The 25,340-nt window shown below is 40.1% G+C and overlaps 1 protein-coding gene across 3 annotated transcripts in view; it reads left to right on the forward strand.

The window, feature by feature from the left end:
• TECPR1 (tectonin beta-propeller repeat containing 1) overlaps nt 1-25,340 on the forward strand; it is an 82,659-nt gene that overhangs the window by 13,149 nt on the left and 44,170 nt on the right. For 2 of the 3 annotated variants that reach the window (XM_069084887.1, XM_069084886.1), the window contains exons 2-8: nt 7,158-7,395; nt 10,036-10,218; nt 10,541-10,663; nt 14,496-14,621; nt 17,731-17,905; nt 18,022-18,122; nt 20,964-21,065. In XM_069084887.1, the coding sequence (XP_068940988.1) occupies nt 7,171-7,395; nt 10,036-10,218; nt 10,541-10,663; nt 14,496-14,621; nt 17,731-17,905; nt 18,022-18,122; nt 20,964-21,065 (1,035 nt within the window). In that variant the 5' untranslated portion in view covers nt 7,158-7,170. Of the gene's footprint in view, nt 1-7,157; nt 7,396-10,035; nt 10,219-10,540; nt 10,664-14,495; nt 14,622-17,730; nt 17,906-18,021; nt 18,123-20,963; nt 21,066-25,340 lie in introns of those variants that run through there. The other variant, XM_069084889.1, reaches the window with a different exon arrangement.

A 25,340-nucleotide genomic window follows, 5' to 3' on the forward strand; every position in this document is an offset into this window, starting at 1 on the left:
GTACTCATGTCTGGGGGTCAAAACAGACAGAATAATAAAATTATGACCATCAGTCCTTCTTTTCACTCCATCATGCCCCCTGAGTTCTTCTTTTTTCCTCCATCATGCCCTTTTTATCCTCCATCATGCCCCCTCACTCCCGCTTACATACCGGGTTTTTATGTTGTCCTGCCTCAGCTCTCCTCCGTGGCACTGCTCTCAATGGCGCCAGCAAGCAAATCACTGGGGAAGAACAGGATGACGCGCTCACTGCTGCAGCTCTGATTGGATGCAGCTCGGAGCGTGGTGTGCGTTTCACCCGGGGGAGGGGGGACGGTGCATACAGAGGGTACCGTAATGTAGCGTGTAGTGCAGGGGATCACCTTCACTACAGTAGCAATCTCAATAGGGCTTATTTTCGGGGGAGGGCTTATTTTAGAGGAATCTTATACAGTAAGGGGAGGGCTTATTTTCGGGAGAGGTCTTATTATCGGGGAAACACGGTAACAGTTGCTGTTACTGTGCACAATGATCTCCTGGTTCTTCTCACTTCACTTTGCATCAGCTAATACAACCATCCAGCTTGCCATTTCTTATAGCAAAATAGTACTCCACCACAGTCATATGCCCCAGCTTATTCAGCCATTACCCAATTGATGAGCCTACTTGATTTCCAGTTCTTTGCCACCACAGAAAGAGCTGCTATAGATGTTTTTTTGTACGTTTAGTTCCTTTTTCCTTGATCTCTTTGAGATACAGACCTAGAAATGATACTGCTGGGTCAGAGGATTTGCACAGTTTTATAGCTTTATGGGCATAGATTGTTCTCCAAGCTGATTGGACTAGTTCACTACACTATCAGCTTTTCATTACAGTAGCTGGTTTTCCTTCATCTTCTCCAACACTTGTTATTTCTGATAGGTGTGAGGTGATACCTCAGAGCTGTTTTAATTTCTCTAAATCAGTAGTGATTTAGAGCATTTTTTCGTATGACTTTGATTTTTTTCTTCTAAAAACTATTTCTATCCTTTGACCATTTCTCAATTGGGGAATGGCTTTTATTTTTGTAAATTTGACTGCATTCTATACATAGTATATATTTGAAAAATGAGACCTTTATCAGAGGAACTTCCTGTAAAATTTTTTGATATTACTTCATTATCTATGTTATCTTTTAGAATAATATAGTTTCCCTGGTTATCTCTCTTTTTTTGTTTGCTTTTTTGGAGGGCAGTTGGAGTTCAGTGACTTGCCCAAGGTCATGCGGCTAGCTGGTTATCTCTTTTAATTAGGTATGTTTTAAGTATGTTAAAAAAATCAGTTTTATTAATATCTTGTTTTTTAAAAATCACTTGTCACATTGAAAAAAGTCTGACATAGGGAGTGTTCCTTGATCCTCATGATCCTTGCCCCTGTAATGAAGTAATAAACAATGCCTTTTCCTTCCTTGGGTCAGACTTAATCATTGGGATGCTAAAGCATTCAATCTCAGTTTCTTTGTTGTGTCATTTACCTTGTGTATGTTGTTTTCCAGTTTCTTTTTATTTCACTTTGTATAAATTCACATAAGTCTTCCTGTGATAGAAAGAAATACCATATACACTTAAATATTTATTATACCTTTTGGTGTATGTGGAAGTCTTATTTTCCCCCATGGGAAGATTTATTGATGTCCATCAACTGTAGAATAGCTAAACAAGTTGTTGTTTTTTTTACCTGAAAGTAATTAAATATTATGGGGCGGTAAGAAATTATGGATATTATGAATGTGGAAAAATTTAGGAAATTCATATGAATTCATGCAAAGTGAAATAAGTAGAACCAGGAAAACAACATATGCAGCTGCAACATTATGAATGGAAAAAAACCAATAAAACAATTTGAACTGAATATGGTGGAGTAGTAACAACCAGGCTTAATCTATAAAAAGAAATATGAGAGGTCCTCTCTCCTGAGGTAGGGGACTATGGGTAGGGAACTGACTATAATGTCAGACTTTTTTGATATGTTGATTAGTTTTGCATAGCTTTCTTCCTCTTTATATTCTTTGTTCTAAGGGATAGCTCTCTGGGAAGGGAGAGGGGGTAGTATGTTGGGAAATGTAGGGAAAAGTAAAAGATATCAGTGTACTTTTAAAAAATAGAATATACTATTCATTCCTTCCTTTATTTATTTTGCTTTTTGGAGGGGGGAGGGCAGGGCAATTGGGGTTAAGTGACTTGCCCAAGGTCACACGGCTAGTACGTGTTAAGTATCTGAGGTCTGATTTGAACTCAGGTCCTCCTCCACTGTGCGACCTAGCCGCCCCCAGCATACTTAAAAAAAAAATCGTTCTATAATTCTCTGTATTCATCACTGTACTTGATTTTTATAATATAGTAATGTTCCATTATATTCAGGTTTGTTTAGCTAACTTCCAACTCATGAGCATCCATTTTGTTTTCAGTTCTTTGCCAGTACAAAATGCTACTTTAATATTTTATGTATGTAAGACCTGTATTTTTCATCTTTGACCTCCTTGGCGTCTGTGCCTCCTAGAAGGATTTCTAGGCCAAAGAGTATGAATAGTGTACTTTCTTAGCACAATTCCAAATTGCTTTTTAAATTCATTGGACCAGTTCACCGTTCAGCTAACAGTGAGCTAGTGTACCTTTCTTTCCACAGCTCTTCCAGCATTGACTCCTCCCATCTCTTGCTGGATTTGCCAGTTTTCTGGGTATGCAGCGGAACCTCAGAATTGTTTTGATCTGCATTTCTCTTATTATTAGTGTAGTCTTCAGTGCAGAGTAGTCTTTCATATTGTTGTTAATAGTGTTCTTCATTTGGGAACTGCTCATTGCCTTTGACCATTCGGGAATAATTTTTGGGTTTTGGGTTTGTTTTCATTCTCTTTGTATTTTGGATAACAGGTCCTTATCAGAAATACCTATTTTCTTTTTTTACCCCCTTAAATGACCACTTCCTTTCTTTATCCTGATTGCATTTGTTTTTTGTTTTTACAAAAGCTTTTCAGTTTCAGGTCATTGAAATGACCTATTTCATCTTCTGTGATTATCTTCATCTGTTGTTTGGTTAAGAACTCACTATCTAGCCTCAACTGTTAAAGATACTTGATCTGGGCCTCTTCTGGTTGTTTTTATGGTGTGGTTTTTGGTATTTAGGTCATGTGTTCATCTTGAGCTCATTAAATCAGGAGTTCTTAACCTGACATCAATGGACTTGTTTAAAAAAAAGAATAATTATATTTGTGTAGAATTTGGTTTTGTTTGCAGTGTTTCATGTTTCATTTTATGCATTTAAAAACATTCTGAATAGGGATCGACATACAGGCTTCACCAAATTGTTGAAGGAATTCATGTCACCAAAAATCTTAAGAACTCTTTGTCTCAGTCTAATTTCTACCCAATTGTTTTCCCATTTCCTAGAAATTTTTGTGATACTCATTTTCAGTTCTTTGGAACTGTTGTATTTCTTGCCTTACTCAATATAGCAACTCAGGTAGAGCGTTGGTCTTAAAAAAGACAGACCTTTATTTTCAGAGGAGTATTGGTATCTCTAAAAAGAGATTACTAGTTTCACAGAGGCAATCTAACCGTCTTTTCTTCTGTTCAACTCTGGGTAAAACTCCTTGTCCATTTGTAATTTTTGTCCCAGATGTACGTATTGATGGGCATAATCTGGGTGGTAGACATTCTTCATTCTGCTCTTTCCTACACAGATGGCCAGGGAAGCTTGTTTGAATGGTTATGGATCTTTTCCAGGAGACTCTGCAGAGTTTCAGGTCTTAATGAACTAGCATAATATCATGCTCCAGCTGGAGTACCTGGAGGTCCTTACCATCCATTTCTCCAGCTTGGACTCTGGGCTGCATCTCCTCCTTCACAGTGGAGATCACCTTTGGCAACCATTTCTCTGTTTTACCTCCTGATGTCTGTAATCAGAGAGTCATTGAGCAGGGTTATCTCTGTTGTTTCTTTCAAGGAAATTTGAATAATTTTGATGTATCAGTAGGAGATAATTTGTTGGAAGAGAGACTGTAAAGTGGAGTTTTATTATACTTTTTAAATACTTAACAAATATATGCAGTGAGATCCTGTGTTCTCAGCATCTTTGAGTCAGTTGTGAAATGGTAAAGATATAGTCCACTGCTGAATATTGCTAGCAAAAGCTTGTTTTCTTTTAGTATTGTCTTTGTGGATACCCTTGATTTATATGTTAATTAGGCGCAAGGAGTTTTTTTGTAGAAGTAGACATATAAGTTGATAGTAGTTTTCTTGTTTTCCCCCTATACCTTGAGTCTCCTCTTCTCGTGTGAATCAATGTCTTCACCATTCTGTCACTTCCAGGACAATCATCTCTGTATAGTCCGATGTGACTCCCCCTGTAGCCATCTTTATTTTCTTTAGTACCTCGCCTTCTAGGGACTGTGAGATTAGAACTCAAATGTGGTGATTCTGCTGTCCTTGATGGCAAAAACAGTTTGTTATTGTAATTTTTGCAAATATTTTCCATTTTTCTGTTTGTTGTTGTTTTCTTCCTTCTGTTTTTTTCCTTGAAATGACTTGACTTAATTGGATGTTTTGTCAAGCTTTTTCTGAACTGGTTTTATCCTCCACTGTTTATCTCTGCTTTATGAGATTATCATATTGAAATCATCCGTCATCCTTTTTAGTAAGATTTCAAACATAAGTTTATATTCTAAATTGATATTTGCCTTTGTTCATCATCCTTTCTCTGCTTGACAAATAAGTTGACAAATTGACAAATACTGACTAGTGTTTGGTCTTCCTGTGTTAATTAATTTATACCAATTAAATTTCCATATGAAATTATTATAATGGGTGTCTGTGTCATTTCTGTTACTTATTTAAATAGTTCAAGATTGAGTTGTTTTAATTGTATGCCATGTCTTTTTTTCATTATTATTCATTTTTCTAACTTTTTACTATTCTGATCTTTAATAAGTTGGTGGTCTGACTATACACAGATAACTGATTCAGGATAGACCCGCACAATAATAACATATCTTTACTTGTCTGTTAAAATGTAATCAAAGTCACCAAATATCATGTATGTGACACAGCATAAAGCCAAATATAAATTCCCAAGGACAGAGTCCATTGAATACCTTTATTCATTTAATAAGCATATATTAAGTACCTACCTTATGCTTTGTTATAGGGGATTCAGAGACAAAAAAAATAAAGTCTTTATCGTCATGGAGTTTACATTCCCTTGGAGCTCTTATATAGATAAGAAAACACTAAATATATGCAAAATAAATATTTTGGTGGCAAGGGTACTAACTGTCAAGGATATGTGTCTTGTAGAGAAAGTACCTCTTGAGCAGAGCCTTGAAGGAAGTGAGAGGTTAATGAGGCAGAAGGGAGAGAGTGAATTCCAGGCATGTGAGGAACAGCATGTAAGCCACTTTGTCTTAAAGTGTGTGAAGGGAAGTCATAAGTAATAAGTCTGCAGAAGTAGGCTGAAGCCCAATTGCAAAGGGCTTTATGTGTCATACAGAGGGTTTTGTATTTTTATCTTAAATGCAGTGGGGGGAGGGAGAGAGAGGCTGTGAGGTGGTGCAGTGAGTGGATAGAACACAGGCCCTGAAGTCAGGGGGACCTGAATGCAAATCAGGCCTCAGACACTTACTAGCTATGTGACCCTGGGCAAGTCACTTAACTTCAGTTGCCTCCCACAAACAAACAAATAAATAAATAAATGCAATAAGGAATCACTGGAGCTTCTTGAATGAATGAATGAATGGAAAAAGCATTGTGCTTACCATGAACCAGGCATAGTGCTACAAATAGAAATACAAATAAAAAAGCAACTAGGTGATTCAGATTTAGTGTATGGAATGCTAGAGTTGGAGTCAGAAAGAACTGAGATCAAATTCTATCTCAGACATTTACTAGCTGTGTGGCCCTGGGCAAGTCACTTAACTTTTGTCTCCCTCAGTTTTCTCATCTGTAAAATGGGGTTAATAGTACACCTTACTCACTAGGTTGTTTTGAGGATAAAATGAGATTGTATTTGTAAAGTGCTTTTTGGGGGTGGCCAGGTGGCTCAGCGAGTAAGAGCACTGGCCCCAATGTCGGAATGACCTGGGGATCAAATCCGGGCTCAGATACTTAGCACCACACCCAGAAATAACTGGCCGTGTAACCTTGAGCAAGTTACTTAACCCCAATTGCTTTAAAAAAAAAAGAAAAAGAAAAAAAGTGCTTTTTAAACCTTAAAGTACTACAAAAATGCTAGTGATGATGATGATGACGACAGTGATTGCCATGAAGATGATGATGCCAACAGTCCTTGCCCTCAAGTAACTTATGTTCTAATAAGATAAAACATACAGGGGAGATGTGGTCCTGGAGTGGTGTTTTGGTCTGGAGTGTAGCAGGAATGGAGAATAGAGAACCCAAAGGACAATTAATTGATTTGTTCTTTCCAGAAATGGTAGTGTTGATTGGATTATTGCGCATAGAGCTAGAGGGAAATTCAGTGGAGAGACTGCTGGAAAGATGTGTACGGTGGCATAGGATGAAGATGTCTGGGTCTAGGCTAGAACACAGGAGGAATTGGTTTGAAATGTAATGAGTTAGTTGATATTGAAACATTAATAGATATTCTTGGGTCTTAATCTCCCCTGCTGGATTATGATTTGGTCCATAACTTTCCATTGTTTTTGCAAAAATTAGTGACTTAGTCAAATGCTTTACTAAAACCTAAGTAAACTCTGACTACTTCATCCTCCTGGTCTTTCATTCTAGTGATTCTGTCAAGAAAGGAAATAAAGTCAGTTTGGCATGACCTGTTCTTGATGAAGTCTCTTTGTGATCAGTTTCCTGGTCGTTAGCTGTCCCTTGAATAATAATGTGTACTAGAATTTTTGAAGAAATGAAAGTTAGACTCACTGGTCTTTAGTCACTTTGGGCTTGTTCAGCCTTTTGATGCTTTCTTCGTTGAAGTTGAATTTAGTAGTAAGAATGTAGGTATTTCCCTCTGTATGAATGAATGAGCATCATTTATTAATTATTTATTAAAGCCTGCCTTCCACCTCTGAGTAATTCAGACTTTTTCACATGTAGGAGTTATTTAGCTGGATCCACAGTGAGGTGGGGAAGGCTCTGGAGGCACTGACTACCTTCTAATTTGGTGTTTCTTTTTCCCAGCTGCTGCCCAGCCATGCCAAATTCCTTACTGTGGGCTGTGGATATTTTTGGGAGAGTGTACACACTTGCCACAGCTGGCCAGTACTGGGAACTCTGCAAGGATGCCCATCTAGAGTTCAAGCGTGTCAGTGCAGTAAAGCAGTGCTGCTGGGGGATTGCTTGTGACAATCAAGTCTATGTGTACGTGTGCTCCAGTGATGTCCCCATTCGGCACCGGGAGGAGACCTACGAGAACCAGGTAGGGGCTTCCCAGAGTTCCATCCCTTCCATCCTCAGGGAGAGCCCAGAGCTATGTTAAAATTCACTTGCCTTCTGTATGATTAAATCGAACTTGGTTTGATTAAAAGTTAAAAAGGAAAAAAATGCAAGAGGAGGGGCATGGTGTAATGGAAAGATCCCTGGACTCCAAATCAGGAATAAGAGTCATGGTGTTGGGTGAATTTGGGCAAATCACTTCATCTTTCTAGACTTTAGATTCCTTCTCTGTAAAATGTGGGGGTTGGACTCCTTAATTGCTAAGGTTCCTTCCAGTACTAACAGTCTGTTTCTATGAAAAGCAGAATTGAGCAATAAATAATCCTTTATACTTTTGGCAGACAGAGAAAACAGTTCTTTCTTTTCTCTCTTCCTGTCTCCCTCTTTCTCCACTAGACCAAAGTTTAATTTCCTCTTTTATGTCCCAGGCTAAATAAATAAGAATCAAAATATCAGAAGGTAGAGTTTCTCATCAATCAATCTGTAGGTTTTATTAAAGCCTTACTATTTTCCAAACACTTTCTTAAGTGCCAGGGATACAAGGAAAGGCGAGTTAGATGTTTGAGGACTGGTCAGTTTCCTTTTTTTTTTTTTTGGCTGGTCAGTTTTCAAAAATGTTTGGAGCTGAGATTTAATTGTAAATGTAAACATTTCCTCTACTGGGACACGGCCAGAGAGAGACAGTCTCTGTGGAGCATCAAGTCCCTCTGTGCTCAGGCATAAGACTTGATCATTAGGATAGCTGGGTTCTAGTTCCAGCTCTGCTACCCACCAGTTGTGTGATTCTAGACAAGGTCCTTAATCTCTCGTTTATTCAGAATGTTATCTATCAAATGAGAGAAAACCTGTCCCACCTGCCTCACTCATAGAACTTTTGTGAGGATAAAGAGTTGCCACTAGGTAGCATAGTGGATAGAGTGCTTGACTTGGCATTGAGATGATCTGAATTAAAATTCTGCTTTAGACACTTAGTAGGTGTGTGACCTTGAGCAAGTCATTCTCTCAGTTGAGGAAATTGAGGCTGTGAAATAGGAATAATGATAGCACTTAGCTCACTTATTAGGATTAAGATTAAGTGAAATAACACATAAAATCTGTTGCTTGCAAATATTAAGGTGCTATATTAATGTTAACTATAATTTTATTTATTTAAAAAAATTTTTAATTATTTTTAGTTTACAACATTCAGTTCCACAAGCTTTTGAGTTCCAGATTTTCTCCCCTTATTACCCTCTTCCCGAAGACAGCATGCAATCTGATATAGGCTCTATATAAACATTCACATTAAATATATTTTCACATTAGTCATGTTATAAAGAAGGATTATGTCCAATGGTATAAACCATGAGAAAGAAGAAACAAAACAAAACAAAAAAGAGAGAGAGCAAGTAGTCTGCTTCGATCTGCATTCAGACTCAGTAATTCTTTCTCTGGATGTGGGCAGCATTTTCCATCATGAGCCTTTTGGAGTTGTCTTAGCACCTTGCATTGCTGAGAAGAGCCAAGTCTATCCAAGTTAGTCGTTGCACAATGTGGCTGTAACTGTGTACAAAGTTCTCCTGGTTCTGTTCCCCTCACTCAGCATCAGTTCATATAGGTCTTTCCAGGTTTTTGTGAAGTCCCCCTGATCCTCATTTCTTATAGCACAATAGTGTTCCATTACATTCATATACCACCCCAGTTGATGGGCATCCCCTCAATTTCCAGTTCTTCGCCACCACACAAAAAGCTACTATAAATATTTTTGTACGTGTGGGTCCTTTTCCCATTTTCATGATCTTTTTGGGATACAGCCCTAGAAGTGGATTGTTGGGTCTAAGGGTATGCACATTTTTATAGCCCTTTGGGAATAGTTTCAAATTGCTCTCCAGAATGGTTGGATCAGCTCACAATTCTACCTACAAAGCATTAGTGTTCCAATTTTCCCACATCTTCTCTAGCATTTATAATTTTCCTGTTTTGTCACGTTAGCCAATCTGACAAGTGTGATGTGGTACCTAAGAGTTGTTTTGATTTGCATTTCTCTAATCAATAGTGATTTAGAGCATTTTTTCATATGACTATAGATAGCTTTAATTTCTTCCTCTGAAAACTGCCTATTCATATCCCTTGATTATTAATCAGTTGGGGTATTATTTTAATATATGTAGAATTATTTTGGAAAAAAGTAAAAATGTTATATAACTGTAAATAATTATGATCCCAGAGGACACTGTACCTCCCTCTCCCTCCTAGAAAAGTACTCAGCTATAGGCTTCTCTTGTAGCTATCTCAGTCCAGAGCCCTGGTTAAACCATGGATTATTATTATCATCGTCATTAATAGCTGCCCCTATAATAGGGCTTTAAAGTTTACAAATTGCTTCTCACCTGTTATCCAGTGTAAACCTAGTAACAGTGTTGCTGAGGTTTGAGTACTACAGGTATTTATCCCTCTTTACAAATTGGAAAACTGAGGCTTAGAAGTGTTCAGTGACTTGTCTACTGTCATACAATTCTTAAGTGTTAGGAGGCAGGATTGAAACCACATTCTCTCCTGACTCCGAATCCCATACCCATTTGCTACTTTTTTCCCCCAAAGCACAGTTAAAGACTGTATTTTCCCTCTTTTCTTTCCTGAAAAGCGGTGGAATCCAGTTGGTGGTTTCTGTGAAAAGCTCATGCCCAGTGACCGCTGGCAGTGGAGCGACGTGAGTGGGCTCAAGCACCAACAGCTGGATAGTTTGGTGCTGCCATCACCACACTGGGAATGGGAATCTGACTGGTACGTGGATGAAAATTTTGGAGGGGAACCCACCGAGAAAGGGGTAGGTGACTCAAATACCCACCCACTTAGATTCCCTATAGGAAGTTGACGTCTTTGGCCAGGCTCCTCCTCTGAAATGCTGCTCTTCCCTCTGTACCACTTGGAATTAGCATCCCCAGCCCTGCCACCATCCCCACCACCACCCTGGCCACTGTTGGGTGTGCCATCCCTGCTTGCTCTGCTATGATTGATGTGCTTGTGTGTGATGTTGTCTCCTGGATACATCTTCCTTCTTCCCTCCCCATATCCTGAGCACCCACCCCAATGCTTTCTCTACATTCTTCCTCTGAACTTCATAAAGGAAAACTCCCTTCTTGTTTCAGGGATGGACATATGCCATGGACTTTCCCGCCACTTACACTAGGGACAAGAAATGGAACTCCTGCGTGCGGCGGCGGAAATGGATTCGCTACAGGAGATACAAATCCCGAGACACTTGGGCCAAGGTCTCCTTGTTCCAGTTTTTTTTTTTTTTCATCCATCACTTTGTGAATCAGAACTAGTTGAGTGGAGGTCACAGAAGGAAGTTATTTCCAGTTCCAAGAAGCATGATATTAAACATTGTATGTGGAAATAGTATAAATATTCCCAAATTCTCCACCTAGCCCATTTCTACTTCTTCACGGTAGCCCTTTGTGCCTCACAGTCTGCCCTGCCCCATTTATTCACACACAAAGATTGACCTGCCATCTGGATGTGGGTTTTTAAGTTGGGTGGAGTTTTTCTCCCCCACCGCTTTTTAAAAAAATGTTTTACTACTTGTGTTATATTTTTTGTTACATTGTTTACACACTGTGGATAAATACTATAACTTAGGAATTTCTTTATTTCACACCCCTGAGTTCTTTTTCTCTTCCTATGTATGTATGTGTGGGTGTGTGGGGAATGGGTTCTCATCTGTGGAGATGAGTTTGAATTAAGCCATCCATACTCTCTTAGCCATTTCCCCCTTTAGGTCACAGAATCATAGATTCAGAGTCCACATAGTCGAACCCTCTTCTTTTACAGATGAGGAAAATGAGGCCTAACTAAGGTTGTATGCTTGTCCAAGATCATACAGATAATAAGAGTCAGAGGTGGGATTTGAACTCCAGAGCCAGTGTTGTTTGAAGTGTAATGTCAAGATGGCAGGACTGGATGTGGGTTGCAGTCTGTGGCCGTAGAATTGAGCAAAACCATCGGGCCCATGTGGGGAACAAACTTATAACTTCAGTCTTATGAACATTGTACTCCAGGCAGCTGAACTAACTAGTCATAGTTACCCTTGATAAGTTAAATAAGAACAAAACTGTTAAATCCTGACTTGCCTTCAGTTTATCAGTTTGTTTCTTTCCTTGAGCTCATAGTTTCAGGCAGAAGATCATACTATTACCTTGTTCTAACAAGGCCGCATATGCCAAGTTTACACTTTCCTGCCATTCTCTATGCCCTCCCCCACCTCCACCTTCCAAAAAAAGATTAAATAGGATAAAACTACTTGATATCCACATGTACACTGGGGTCTAGTGACAGAGAGTACCTCACCCAAGCTGCTCTACCTTCTGACTCTTTATTTTTTTCCCTCATCCCTCAAATTCTCTCCATCTCCCCCTCCTGGCTTTCCTGGCTTCCTTCAAGCCCCACCTAAAGTCCCACCTTTTAAAAGAAGCCTTTTCCAGTCTCCCATAATGCTACTGCCTTTGCTCTGAGGCATCTCCAATTTATCCTGTACGTATCTTTTTTCTACATAGGTGTCTTTAGGTTGTCTCCCTCCTTGAGGGGAAGGACTGTTTTTTTTCTCTGTATCCTCTGTGCTTAGCACATAATAGGTACTTTATAAATAAATGCTTATTGACTGATTTGACCTAAAAGATCCTCTACAGCCCTTGTATATCCCTCATTCAAACATTTGCCACATCTGGATTGTTCATGTGACCCCAGAAGAGCCCTGGACTTGTCAGGGGCTCTGAATTTTGGTTCTGCCAATGTCACTGAGGGGCTCTGTGACTTTGAGCAAGCCCTCACACACATCTAAGTGTAGAGATGGGGAGCGCACTGGATTTGGAGTTGGGAGGGCTCCTGTTTGTGCACTTCCTGTTTCAGATACCTCATAGCCCTTTGGCCCTGGGCAAGTCTTTTGATCTCCAAGGCCTTCAATTTTCTCATTTCATCATGCAAATGAGGGGATTAGATGTAATGATCTCTCAGGTCCCTTCTAACTACATCTATTCTGGTCCAACCTCAAAGCATGGCTAGGAGATTCGGTGAGATAATAGGTGTGGAAATATTCTGCACATAGAAAGTCTTTTTATTATGAACTTAGCTTGTATAGAAAGAACTTAATGATCCCAAACTGTTCCTATACAACTCTGTTACCATCAGTTTGTTCCGTGTACACGTATAGGTTTTCATACATACTGTTGAAGTAGATGTGTAAATATTGCTTTGCATTCAACCCTTTTCACTTAACAGTTTTTCATACATGTGTTTCCATGTATTAGCAGAGGCTACATACTTGTTGTTTAAGATAATTGTATAGTAGGCTGCTGTAGCAGGAAGCAGCGTGGGTAGTAGATAAAGCCCCAGATGTGGAGGAAGGGATTCTGGGCTTTCAGTCTGGCACATACTGACTGTGTGAATGTGACCAAATCACTTAACCTCTCAGTGTCCCTAGGCAGCCAAAGACCAGGAGTTCTTAATCTGGGGTTTGTGAACTTTTTTTTTTTTTTTTTAACATTTTGTAGCTATATTTCATGTAATTAGTTTCTTTTGTAATTTTATTTTATTTATTTAAAAACATTCTTTTGAGAAGAGAAATAAAGTTTTTACTAGCCTGCCAAAGGGGTCCATGTCACAAAGAAAGTTAAGGACCCCTGAATCAAACTGTCCATTGCTAAGCAGCATCTTTGGAGGGAGTTTCCACAGCTGGAGTTCCTAACACTGATGAAATCAAAGCTTTAGACCAAAAAAAAGACCATTTGCCTAAGTGACCCCCCAGAAAAACTCTACATGGGAGTTGGTTGAACTGCTTCCCTCTTGTTATGGGTCAAACAAAAGCTCTTCAAAAAATGTAAGATCCGATACTATCAGACTTGGGTATTGTATTGGTTATTTTTGCTAAACTGTTATTTTTTTCCCGTCTTAGTCTTTATTCCAAGGTTGGCTCATGGGGATTGGGGTAGGGAAAGAAGGAAGAAATAAATGGAAGAGATAAAAAATAAATGTCATAGAGAATGCCGAGTTACAGAGTAAAGAGAGCTGATCAGGAAGCCAGGAAGATCTTTGCTCACCTCCTACTTCTGATAGTCACTGGCTCTGTGATGCCAGGCAAGGTCCTTAGGCCTTCAGTGCTCTGGCCTCTAGGCCTGTCTATAAAGAAGAGAAGCAGAGAAGGGGCTGACCTGTCCTGGTAAAGGAAATAGCCAATGAAATCACAAGTGTAGTCCCTATTTAAATTTTTTTTTTGTTCTGAATTTAATGAACACCAAAAGAGTGTTTTAGAATAAAAAGCAGAGCAGAAGATTGTATATGGTCTAGTCCTTTTTTCTTGTCCTTCTATCATATAGATATATAATTATATATGTATGTGTGTACATGTATATATAGTATTTATCAATGTTGCATTATATATGTGGTGTATAAATATAATATTATTTGTATATAATATGTTATATATATCACATTATGTAATGTACTATTTGTTGATGTTGTTCAGTCACGTCTGACTCTTCATGACCCTATTTGAGATTTTCTTGGCAAAGATACTAGAATAGTTTGCCATTTCCTTCTCCATCTCATTTTACAGATGAGGGAACTGAGGCAAACAGGATTAAATAACTTGAACAGGGTCACACAGCTAGGAAGTATCTGAGGCCAGATTTGAACTCAGGAAGAGGAGTCTTCCTAACTCCACGCCTGGTACTCTATCCCACTGTGCCACCTAGCTGCCCTTGGAATTCACTATACACAAATATAATATGTCCTTACATAATAATGAAATGGCCAAGTCTTTGTCTTGAAGAATCTTGGGCAAATGTATCGGCTGCATTATGACTGGTAGGGAATGGGGCAGGCATAGCTAATAGAAGAATGGAAGGTCAAGGAAGGATAGAAACTTTGGACCTTTTGGTAATGATGGTGATGTAAAATTTAAAAATAAACATGGAATAAAGGGTTTTGGGGAACAAATTAGAAATCCTTGGATATTGCATTCAACTGGAGGGTAGGAAGGAAGGTTTAAAAGTATTCATTCTTCATGGTCCCATTAGTTGGACTTGGGCTCTTCCTTCTTTGTTTCAGATTCCATCCCATGATGACCCTAAACAGCTGCCAGACCCTTTCAATGATCTCTCCATTGGAGGATGGGAAATCACAGATGAACCTGTAGGCCGACTCTCTGTTTGGGCGGTTTCTCTGCAAGGCAAGGTAGAACTATGGATTTTATTTTTACCCTTTTCTCACCTGGGGTAGGGAATGAGAGTTAGGGAAGGGGTAGGGGAGGTCCAGTCAGACTTCTTCTCATTGAGATCGGGTGATGGTTTCCATATTCTTGTGTAGGTAAAGAAAAGTGACGGAATGTTTTTCTTTTAAATTTCCCAGTAGTTGGCTTCAGTGTAAAGATGCCCAGTGCCTTGTCATCAGCAAGCCATTATTTATGGATCACCTACTGTGCGTAGTTCTGGTCTATGGCAGAACTTCCTCCTTAGTGTGCCATAATCCTCCAAAGTATTCTGTGCACACACTGTATTGTTGTCCTCGGAATCAGGCTGTAGTTCTTACTCTGTGGATGGACACCAAATCTGCCCTTGGCCTGTGTGCCCTGCATGTTCCCTTTTATCAACCCTTACCCTGAAATCTCTGGATGTTCCTGCTTTGTCTGTTCATCCTCCAAAATTAGAACCCAGATGAAGGCTTGGCCAGGTGTCTGTAGCATATAGTGTGAGGCCTGGTGGTTCAGCCTTCATTGTTGGTGGGCTTCTGGGGCCAAGTGCAAGACTTACTGTTTTCTCCATCATAATCATTGTCAGAGTTCTATCCTTGCATGTTTACACACGCCAGCATAGGGTTTTCAGTCTTCTCTTCCTGAGTTCACCCTGTATGTCAGTGTATTTATAAATGTTTGAGTATACCATGGTATTAAAGAGGTTGAAAAGTAATCTACTTATTTTTACCTGGCTGAACTCTTCCCCCCTCCATTTCCCCTCCCCCCAAACAAACAAAAAACAAGGCAAAATTTTACTCATTTTTCAAGGCCTAGCTAGTTATCACTTCCTTAGATTCTCACTCCTTTAGGATTTCCCCTTCTGAACTCCTGTGGCATTTACTGTTTATATTGTTTCATAGGAAGCTTACCATATATGCCTTACATCATTAATAATCTCTTTTTATGTGTATGCGATGTGTCCTCAGCTAGACTTGTAGGTTCCTTCAGCATAAGCATGACGCTTTATTCTTTTTTTATGTGCTTCTCAGGGCCTAGCACAATATTGGACACAGCAGATAATGGATTTTTTTTTTCAGATAGGTGATTAGGTCTTGTTATGCTAATGAACTTTTGGTCTGAGCAGAGAAGATGAGATCAGTTAGTCAGGAACAAAACAGGGGTATAAACGTGTGTGTGGGTATGTGTCCCCAGGTGTATTCACACTTCCTTGGAATAAATATACAGGATGACCACTAACCTTTAGCATCTACTGCAGTGAAGAAAAGCAGCAGCATAGAGAATGTCAAACAAGTGGCTGGTTTTTGTTGTTGTTTTTGTTTCATTTCTATTTTGATTTTGGAATGTGTCTGGTAATTTTCTCACAACATTTTGATTGTGCTTAATCCAGAAATCATTTTTGTTTAGAGTAGCTTGACTTCTAAATTGTAATTGTCTTAGACAAATATCAAAATTATGATTGCTTCCCTCTACACGTGCTGCTCAATGCCTGGCAGGTGGGCTGGGTTCAGGAATGTCATGAGGAGGGGTGGGGGGGAACCCAAGAACAAATGGCAAAGGTAAGGGGCAGCCTGATTGGGATCAGAAATTGGCCAAAATAATACATGAAATAGCGAAGCCAAATATGGATAATGAAAAATTGACTCTGTAAGTGTATGTAGAATTAGTGTTTATTAAGTTCATAGTAGCATAAATGTAAAGCAGGAAGGGATCTGAGGCCATCTAGTTCAACCTTCTCATTTTCTAGACAAGGAAACTGCTCAGAGAATTTAAATGAGTTACACAGGTCACACAGGTAACAACTGTCCAAGTTCGGATTTGAACCTAGTACGTGGGTGACTAAGAAGGACAGAAATCAGAGATGGATGTAGTAGTTGAATTCTTAGGAACTGGAGAAGGTAGAGTCACTAGTAGATGCCCACTTCAAGGACTACTTTTGGAAGCCCTTTTCATATCCTTTAAACTTCTGGGCAGGACCAGTAAATATGCTTCACATTTGCATATGACTAAGCCGAGACATTTCCTTTGCTCTTTCCAGAATCTCCTCTTTTCAGCCACCCTGTTCCTGGAGCCTTAGACTGGATTTGTCCCCCTCACCTCTCCTGAATGAGTTGGAAGCATCCCAGTACCATCCTCTTTCCCCCTCATTAACCTTCTCCCCTTCCCTTCTTTGCCTTGACTTGTCCTGACGTCCGGTTTCCTCTTCAGATAGGACTTCCTTTTCATTGCCCAGGGTTGCCTTAAGTATAGGCCTCCACTAGGGGGACATGCAGGACAAAATATGCTGCCACCATTTACAGTCTAGTCCCTGTCTGTCCTTGAACCATGGGCTATTTAAAAGCTGATATGTGCGTCTAGATTTGGGACATGGGCGCATATCTGTATTTGTATATACAGTTGTACTTATATGATTGCGTATGCATATGTGTATGTTGTATGTTATATGATTATGTATATGTTGCAACTGTATTTAACAGAGTGCTTAGTGTATCTTCTGCCTAGTATAGGCTGCCATAGACAAAGGCCAGCACTTTACACTTTGACCTTGAAAGCAGTCACAGTTAAGTTGAGATCTGGGGCGTGAGGAGCCACTTTCTGTTTAAAGATTCCAGTACTGCATGTGGGAGGCAGATCACTATGGAGCCAGAATGACTTCTTTCAGCCTTCCTCCCAAGCTTCAGGAACAGACTTTAAATCTTCTGGGTTAGACACTTCTGCAGAAGGCTGAGTCTCAGTGAAAGTCTGGAAGTGCTTGCTGAGTTTATTTAAAGTTTTGATGGTTGTATTTAATCCCAACTGGTTCTCTAAGTATCAAGGCAAACAGTGACAATTGTCCTGACCCTGGCATAGGCAGTTTATGTAGTCAAGGTGAATGTAAGAAAATATTAGTCTTCTTTTGACCCAAAGCAAAGTCACTGGGAATTGTCATAAACCTATAGTCTCTTACATAAATATTGTTTAAGGAATAGAGAGCATAGTCTCCATTGGAGGGGAAATTCTGTCCTGATTTAGAGCAATGGATCAGAAAGAGGTCATCACACTGGTGCACAACATACTTGAAGTTTTCCATTATGCATTTTTATTGATTTCTAGGTATGGTACAGAGAAGATGTCTGCCACCCAAATCCTGAGGGCTCTTCTTGGTCACTTGTGGAAACCCCTGGGGAAGCTGTACAAATCAGCTGTGGGCCCTATGATCTCCTTTGGGCCACCCTTTGGGAAGGACAAGCAATGGTTCGAGAAGGAATTGATAGAAATAACCCCAAAGGTAATGAGCTGGTGGTCTATAGCCCAGAGTCTCAGGTCCCCTGAAAGCTCAGAGAGCCCTAGGGCACTCTTGCCTGATCTTAGGTTTTTTTCTGTTTTTGTTTTGGATGCATATAGGCAGTTCCTGGTCAATAGTGGAACCACCGGTGCCTGAAAATGGGATAATGCACGTCTCTGTTGGTGTCAACGTGGTCTGGGCAGTCACTAAAGACAGAAAAGTAAGAGTTGGAGGGTATCTGAAGCCTAGATTTGTCTTTTTTCACTGATTTTGTGACTCCACTCTTGACATAGAATAAAGTAGACATTAGCCAAATAACTGCTGTCATCTGCTGAAATTGTAATTTCTGGGTCATGTGATAACTGCTCAGAAGTACTGTACAGTCTTCTGATGTAGCATGACCTCTGACCTCTCACTTAATATGTTTGACTTGTGGCTGCAGAAGCTTTTCCCATGCCCAGAGATGCCAAGATGAGAAACTGCTGTAGTGCAAAGTGACAGTGACCATTTGATTTAATAGAAAAAGGAACTTTTAATTAATTAGGACTGCCTAGAGATGCTTTGGGGTCAGTCTTCTCTTTTTCTTTATCCATATTTTCTTCCAGTTTCAGATACTGAAAATTCAAGTTTCCAGTCATGACTCTGGAAGCCAGTCAAGAACCACAGCCTTACAGCAAAGATGCCATTATGTTCCCTCTTTGTCAGTTCCAGAGAACTGAAAGTAGACTAAGGCATTTTAGAAAGTCTTTCCACAGAAAAGATGAATTTCTTACTCTTCAGCCAACCAGGGAATTCAATTAACCAGAACCCATAAGTGTTCTGGCTAATTGAGGTTGGTTTTTTTTTTTAAGGGGGGAAGGCAGGGTAATTGGGGTTAAGTGACTTGCCCAAGGTCACACATCTAGTAAGTGTCAAGTATCTGAGGCCATATTTGAACTCAGGTCCTCCTGACTCCAGGGCCGGTGCTCTATTTACTGTACCACCTAGCTGCTCCTGAGATTTTTTCTATATTCTTTGATATGCCTAAGCATTTGTGAGCACCAACAGAATTTAAATATATATATAGTCTCTGACCTTGGGTTACTCTCTCCATTTGACAGAGGAAACACCCATCAAGGGGAAAAGGGCAGTCACTACCCCGCCTGGCAATGGAGCAAGCGTCCTCCCTCTTTCATGCCTGCTGGTAATGCCTGCTGCGAAAGGGCACAGCCGTCAGTAGGCCAGCTACTGGCACCAGAATCAGGCTGGCATTGGCCCTAGGTCATTGCATGAGTTCTTTAACCTCTGAGCTACAGACTTTCCATCTGTAAAATCAACCCTGTAATACCTTTATCTTTAACAAGATGCTGTAAAGATAAATGAAATCACTCATCTCAGAGCTCTTGGGGAGGAAAGATCTTATAACAACAGTGTATATTTGAGAAGTGCCTACTAAAACACAAAGCCTCTGTCAGCCTCCGTTTCTTTTTCTGTAAAATGGGCATAATAATAGCACCTACGCCACTGGGGTGGTTTTCAGGTTCAAATGAGGTGATACCTGTAAAGTATCTGGCAAACCTTCAAGTGAAAATTAGCTGCCATTGTTGTTGTTGTGTGCCAGGGACACAAGGATAAAAATGAAGAAGCTTAAATTCTACTGGAGGAAAATAACCTGTACCCAGATAAAGAAATGCAACAGACAAAGTAATTTTGAGGAAGGATTTAAAATCGAGAAAGACTTTATGTAGAAGGTGGCCCTCGAGCCAAGCCTTGAAGGGAGGTGGGGATTCCAAGAGGAGGGGGTGAATAGGGGAGGCATTCTAGGCTTGGTGGGGGGCAGGCTGTACAAGGCACAGAAATAAGGGAAGGAATGTCATAGATAAGGAAGAGGACAGCAAGTTTAGCTGGAACATGGAACATGAAGGGGAGTAAGGAAGGACAAATGTGGAAGCATAGGGTAAAGCCAGATCACGAGGAGCTCTAAATGCCAAACAGAAGAGCTCACATTTTTATCTTAGTGTTACTAGGGAGCCACAGAAGTTTCTTAAGCCAGAGAATAGCATAGGCAGATTAGTGCTTTAGGAAGATGAATTTGGCACCTGTTTGGAGAGATAGATTAGAGAGGAGGAGGCTGGAGGCAGGCTAGCCTCTTAGGAGATATAAAAATACGTTAAAAAAAAAAGTGAATTATCAGTAGTCGCTCAATCACCCCTTCTACTGGAAAATAAATATACAAATATGTTTTTAAAAATTTAGAGACATCTCCACCCCAAATGTTCATGTGAACTATTTATGCCCGACCTGTGCCACAGTCAGACACGCTGCCCCTTGACTCTAACATAGTGATGTCATTTTGGTCCTCAGTGAGCATGAACCAACCAGCCAAATGTACAAATATATTTTTAAAAATAATAAGAATCCATGTTATCAGTAGTGGCTCAGCCAGCCTGTCTACTGGAGAGTTTGTGGGGTTTTTTTTTCTTCCCCTTGTAGTACCTCTAATAATTCTCTGATAAACAAATGTTCAGCTGTTCTAGAAATGGGGTAGGGTAATGAGAATTTACATTTGTCTTGCACTCTGTGGTTACAGCATGTGATAGACATTCTTGTCTGATCTTCACAACAATCCTTTAATGTAGGTTAGTGCAAATATTGTCATTTTAGGGAGGCCTTGCCAGCTGTTGTACACTTAGTTAGTAAGTGTCAGGATGGGGCTAGGGATGTCTGTACTGGTGGTGTCTATGATATGGGAGCTCTGGGGGGAGAAAGCTCCCTATGCCAATGCAGTTCAACCCCTTCCCTGAAACTCAAGTCATAGAGAGTTGCCTGGAGAACACTGAGAGGTTAAATGATTTGTGCAGGATCATCCAACCAGTTTGGGTCAGAGACAAGACTTAAGTCCAAGTCTTGCTGGCTTTGAGAACAGCTCTCAATCTACTATGCCATGCTTTTTGTCATGTCAATGAAAATTGCAGCCTTTTTTTTTAAGGACTTCTTGGATTGATTCGTGGTGTAACACCATTAGTTTACCTTTCCTGTGACTTTGTAAGGATGTATTTTTTTTCTCCTTTGGTTTCCCCAGGTCTGGTTCAGAAGAGGCGTCAACTCTCACAATCCCTGTGGCACTAGCTGGATTGAGATGGTTGGAGAAATGATGATGGTAAACGTAGGTTTAAATGACCAGGTAGGACTGCAGAATATGTTGGGATTATTTAGATTCTTGGGTGTTTGATTCAGTGTACAGATCAACAGCAGCTGTCTTACCATGAGGACACCTGGGTTAAATACTACCTTAATGCCTACCAGGCGAGGCAGCCTTCTTAGAGAAGATCAGGAAGATTGCCAAGATTCCAGGCCACTAGACAGGGTTTTTTTTAAGACTTCAGGCCATTGATTTTCCCCCTCCCCTCCTCTGGGAAAAAGTACGCAAGCAGAGTTGGCTTGCCCTTAGGCTCCTGGGCATATGCCCAATTACCCTCTAGAAGAGGCCACCCTGTATATACTTAGAGACACATAGATAGGTTGGGTTGGTTTTAGCTAGAGATTAGTACAGGTTTTGTTCATCATGAAAAGATATTGAATGAATTGTGCATTTTAAATTTAGATTAATAGGGAAAAAGGCGCTTTTCTAGTTAATGAAAAGAGATCATTTAAAAGTTCTGAACAAGCTGACTTTTAAAAATCTGACTAAATTCTGACTTCTTGAAAATGTCATGCAGAATATAGAGACATCTTTTATCATATATACCCACTGCTCAGAGGAGTGGAAGCTTGTTGAAATTCATGAAAAGTCTGAATTTGGGAGTATATTTTTTAAAATGTAACTTTTTTACTTTCTTAAACATTTGCCAGCTTTTGTAGGCATACATTTTTTGTAGACACCATTAGCAGGACAGGCACTTGGAGTATTTTCTAATATGGTGATGGATTTACACTGATTTATCTATGTATTCTCAAACATAGACCTCTTCCACTTTGTTGCTTGTATATATCTTCCGCTTAATGCTGTGTTTGTGGAAGAAAGTTTCAGTCTATAAACCCATCATTCTCTGACCAAGTGAGCTGAATAGCCACTGACTTAGGTTCATAGAATAAATTCATCCAAACTGCTTATATAACATTTTCTAGCTTCCACTTAGCTTCCTTGAATGTAGAGATGAAACTCATTTATAATTATTAACTGCATCCATGCAGTCCTAGAATCTCAGAGTTGGAATGGATGTCATAGTCAGTGAGCATTTATTAAGCACCTACTGTCTTCCAGGTACTATGCTAAGCATAGGAGATACAAAGAAAGTAAAAAAAAACAAAAAACAGGCCCTGCTTTCGGGTAGCTCAGAATTTAATTGGGCAGACAACATGCAAACAACTGTGTACAAATGGTATATACAAAGTTAGTTGGAGATAATCTCAGAGAGAAGGCACTAAGATTAAGGAAGACTGGGAAAGGCTTCTTATAGAAGGTAAGACTTTCGCTGAGATCTGAAGGGAGCCATGGAAGCTGGGAGGCAGAGATGAGGCAGGAGAGAGTTCCCAGTTTGAGGGACAGCCTGTGAAAATGCTCACATTTGGGAGATAGATTATTGTGTTTGAGGAACAGCAAGAAGACTAGTATCACCGGATTGCAAAGTATGTTAGGGTCATCTGATGCCACGAATACGAATCCCTCTCCTATATCCCCAACATGTGGTCATCTAGCTTCCTCTTAAGGACCTTCAGTGATGGAGACCACTCTGCCTCCTGAGGCAGGCCATTGCACCATTGGATAGTTCCACTTATTAAAAAACTTTTCTTGATATTAAACCTAAATTGCCTTCTTTGTAGTTTCTACCTATTCCTCCTTGACCTGGGGCCAAATAGGACAGATCTAATTCCTTCTCTAACCTAAAAAGCTCTTGAAATATTTGAAAACAGCTGTCCTATTTCTCTCTCTTCCTTCCATGCCTTCTTTTCCTCCAGCTTAAACACCTCCATTTATTCTGCAAGCCTTTGTATACCACAGTCTCTTGTCCACCATGTTGTTTTTCCCCTTCACCCCGCAACATGTTCCAGTTTGTCAGTGTTCTTCCTTCAGCATGATGCCCACTGCTGAGCTGCTACTTGGGATGTGTTCTGACCAGGGCAGAATATAGCAGATCATCACTTCTGTGTTATTTCTCTTAATGTGATGAAGTATTATCCAGCCATACCTCCCTCAGTAATTGTACAACAGATTGTTTTTTATTCTTAGTGTAGGAATTTACAAACAGTACACAAAGACCTAAAGTCCTGGGCAGCTTCTCTTCCTAATGCAGTAGTAAGAAAGGCTATCTACCGTGTTTCCCCGATAATAAGACCTATCCCGAAAATAAGCCCTCCCCTTACTGTGTAAGATTCCTCTAAAATAAGCCCTCCCCCGAAAATAAGCCCTATTGAGATTGCTACTGTAGTGATCCCCTGCGCTACACGCTACATTATGGTACCCTCTGTATGCACCGTTCCCCCCCACCCCCATGAAACGCATGCCGCGTTCCGGGCTGCATCCAATCAGAGCTGCAGCAGTGAGCGCGTCATCCTGTTCTTCCCCAGTGATTTGCTTATTGAATAAAGGTACATTTTTTTGTTCATATTTACCTGTTTATTAAAATTGCTGTCAATGTTCATTAAAATAAGCCCTCCCCTGAAAATAAGCCCTCTGGTGTTTTTCTGTCCAAAAAAATTAATAAGACAGTGTCTTATTATCGGGGAAACATGGTAGCTATTAATCAACATGGGGAATACACTAGGCAGGCCATGAGAGACTTCCTTTCAGGCTGACAATAATCCCTTACTCACTAGGCCCTGGATCTCATCATTCCACTGAGAAAGTGTTAGATTTAGAGTCAGTGGACCTGAATTCAAATCTGCTCTCTGCAACTTACTACCTGAATGACCTTGGGCAAGTTACTTAACTTCTTTGGCCTCAGTTTCCTAATCTGCAAAATGAGAGGAGTTAGAATAAATTACCTTAGAGGACCCTTCTTAGCTCTAAATCTGTGATTCTAGGTTGTGCCTCACCCATATCTTCAAAAGCAGTATGCAGTGGATATTGTGCCAGACTTAGAGTCAGAAAGACCTTCATTCAAATTCTGCTTTAGACCTTTATCAGTTGTATGACCCTGGACAAGTCACTTTATTTGTCACTTGGCCTGTTTCTCATCTTAAAAATTGAGGGAATTGGATTAGATGACCAGCAAAGTTCCTTCTGACTCTACATCTCTGATCCCATTATCTCCATCCTACAGGGGTGTCTTATGAAAAATGTATGCTTGGATTTCAGCAAGGCATTTGACAGTGTCTGTGGCATTCCACTGATCTACCTGTCTAGTAACCCTCTCTAAAAAACATACGCTGAGACTTCTTGTTTATGATGACTTGCAGGAATTCCTGCTTTACTTTCAAAAGGTTTGCTAACCATTCCTTTCATAAAATCCTTATAATTTTGCTAGGAAATGAAGTCAAACTCCCCTACTTATGATTTAGAGAATTCACCTTTGCTTTTTAAAAACTGAGGACTTTTGTCTTGTTTCTAACATTGTGGCACTTCTCCAGTTCTCTCTGATTTTTCAGATCGGCAGCTATTAGCATGCAATCAGTTCATACATTAAAGTTCTTTTAAAAACAATTTGTTTTCAAACTTTCTACCTCTTGGTTTCCCTATTCATGATTTAGCCTTCATCTTTCATTGAATTATCATGAGTGTCATCAATGCAGTCTAAGTGAATTTGGAAAATGAGAAGGAAATCTACAGCACCAACCAGCTGCCCAGATTGATTTGAGATCATTTTACAGCAAGTTGTTACAGTCCCTTAGCTTCCTTTCAGGAAAAATAGGAAAATTTAGATATGACCAGATTTTATGTCTCTAACATATAAGACTCAGTTCTCCTAGTCTTGGATCTCACTTCAGCTCCAGCCCCTTGAGAGATCCTGCATCCAGGCCCTGGGCCAGTGACTACTCCTGGGCACAGAACAGGAGGGGCAGTGGAACCCAAGACCCAATTAAATCATGTTCTTCCCTGGTCTTTCTACTCTTTAATTCTCTCCTTCTTCCCCCAGTGTGACAATAGCAACAACATTTTAGATCAAGTGGTGCCAGGAAGGTCAGCTTTGGGCAAAGTTGTTTTTTTGCAGTTTCTTCCCTCTTTACATTTATTTATGTGCTTTCCCAGCACCTGGTGCTCTAAGCAGCCCCTTGACCTGGGTTCAGGTGTTGATTCTGATGAACACTAGCTGTGTGACAGTGTGACTTTGGGAAAGTCACTCATCTTCTCAGGGCTGCCAAGTAACTAAGTCTGTAATTACAGAGCAGGGGCTGTTCTGATTGGCAGAGGGAGTTTGATTACCAGAAGTACCTCATGCTAATGAAATCACAAGTCCAGTCCATAATCCCCCCAAGACTTCTTCCTTTCTCTCATCTGACTGTACACCCTTTTGAGTCT

The sequence above is a fragment of the Petaurus breviceps genome, unplaced genomic scaffold, assembly GCF_028583685.1.
Source record: "Petaurus breviceps papuanus isolate PSGF00001 unplaced genomic scaffold, PetGlider_PUasm1.0 175, whole genome shotgun sequence".
In the NCBI taxonomy this organism is placed as follows: domain Eukaryota; kingdom Metazoa; phylum Chordata; class Mammalia; order Diprotodontia; family Petauridae; genus Petaurus; species Petaurus breviceps.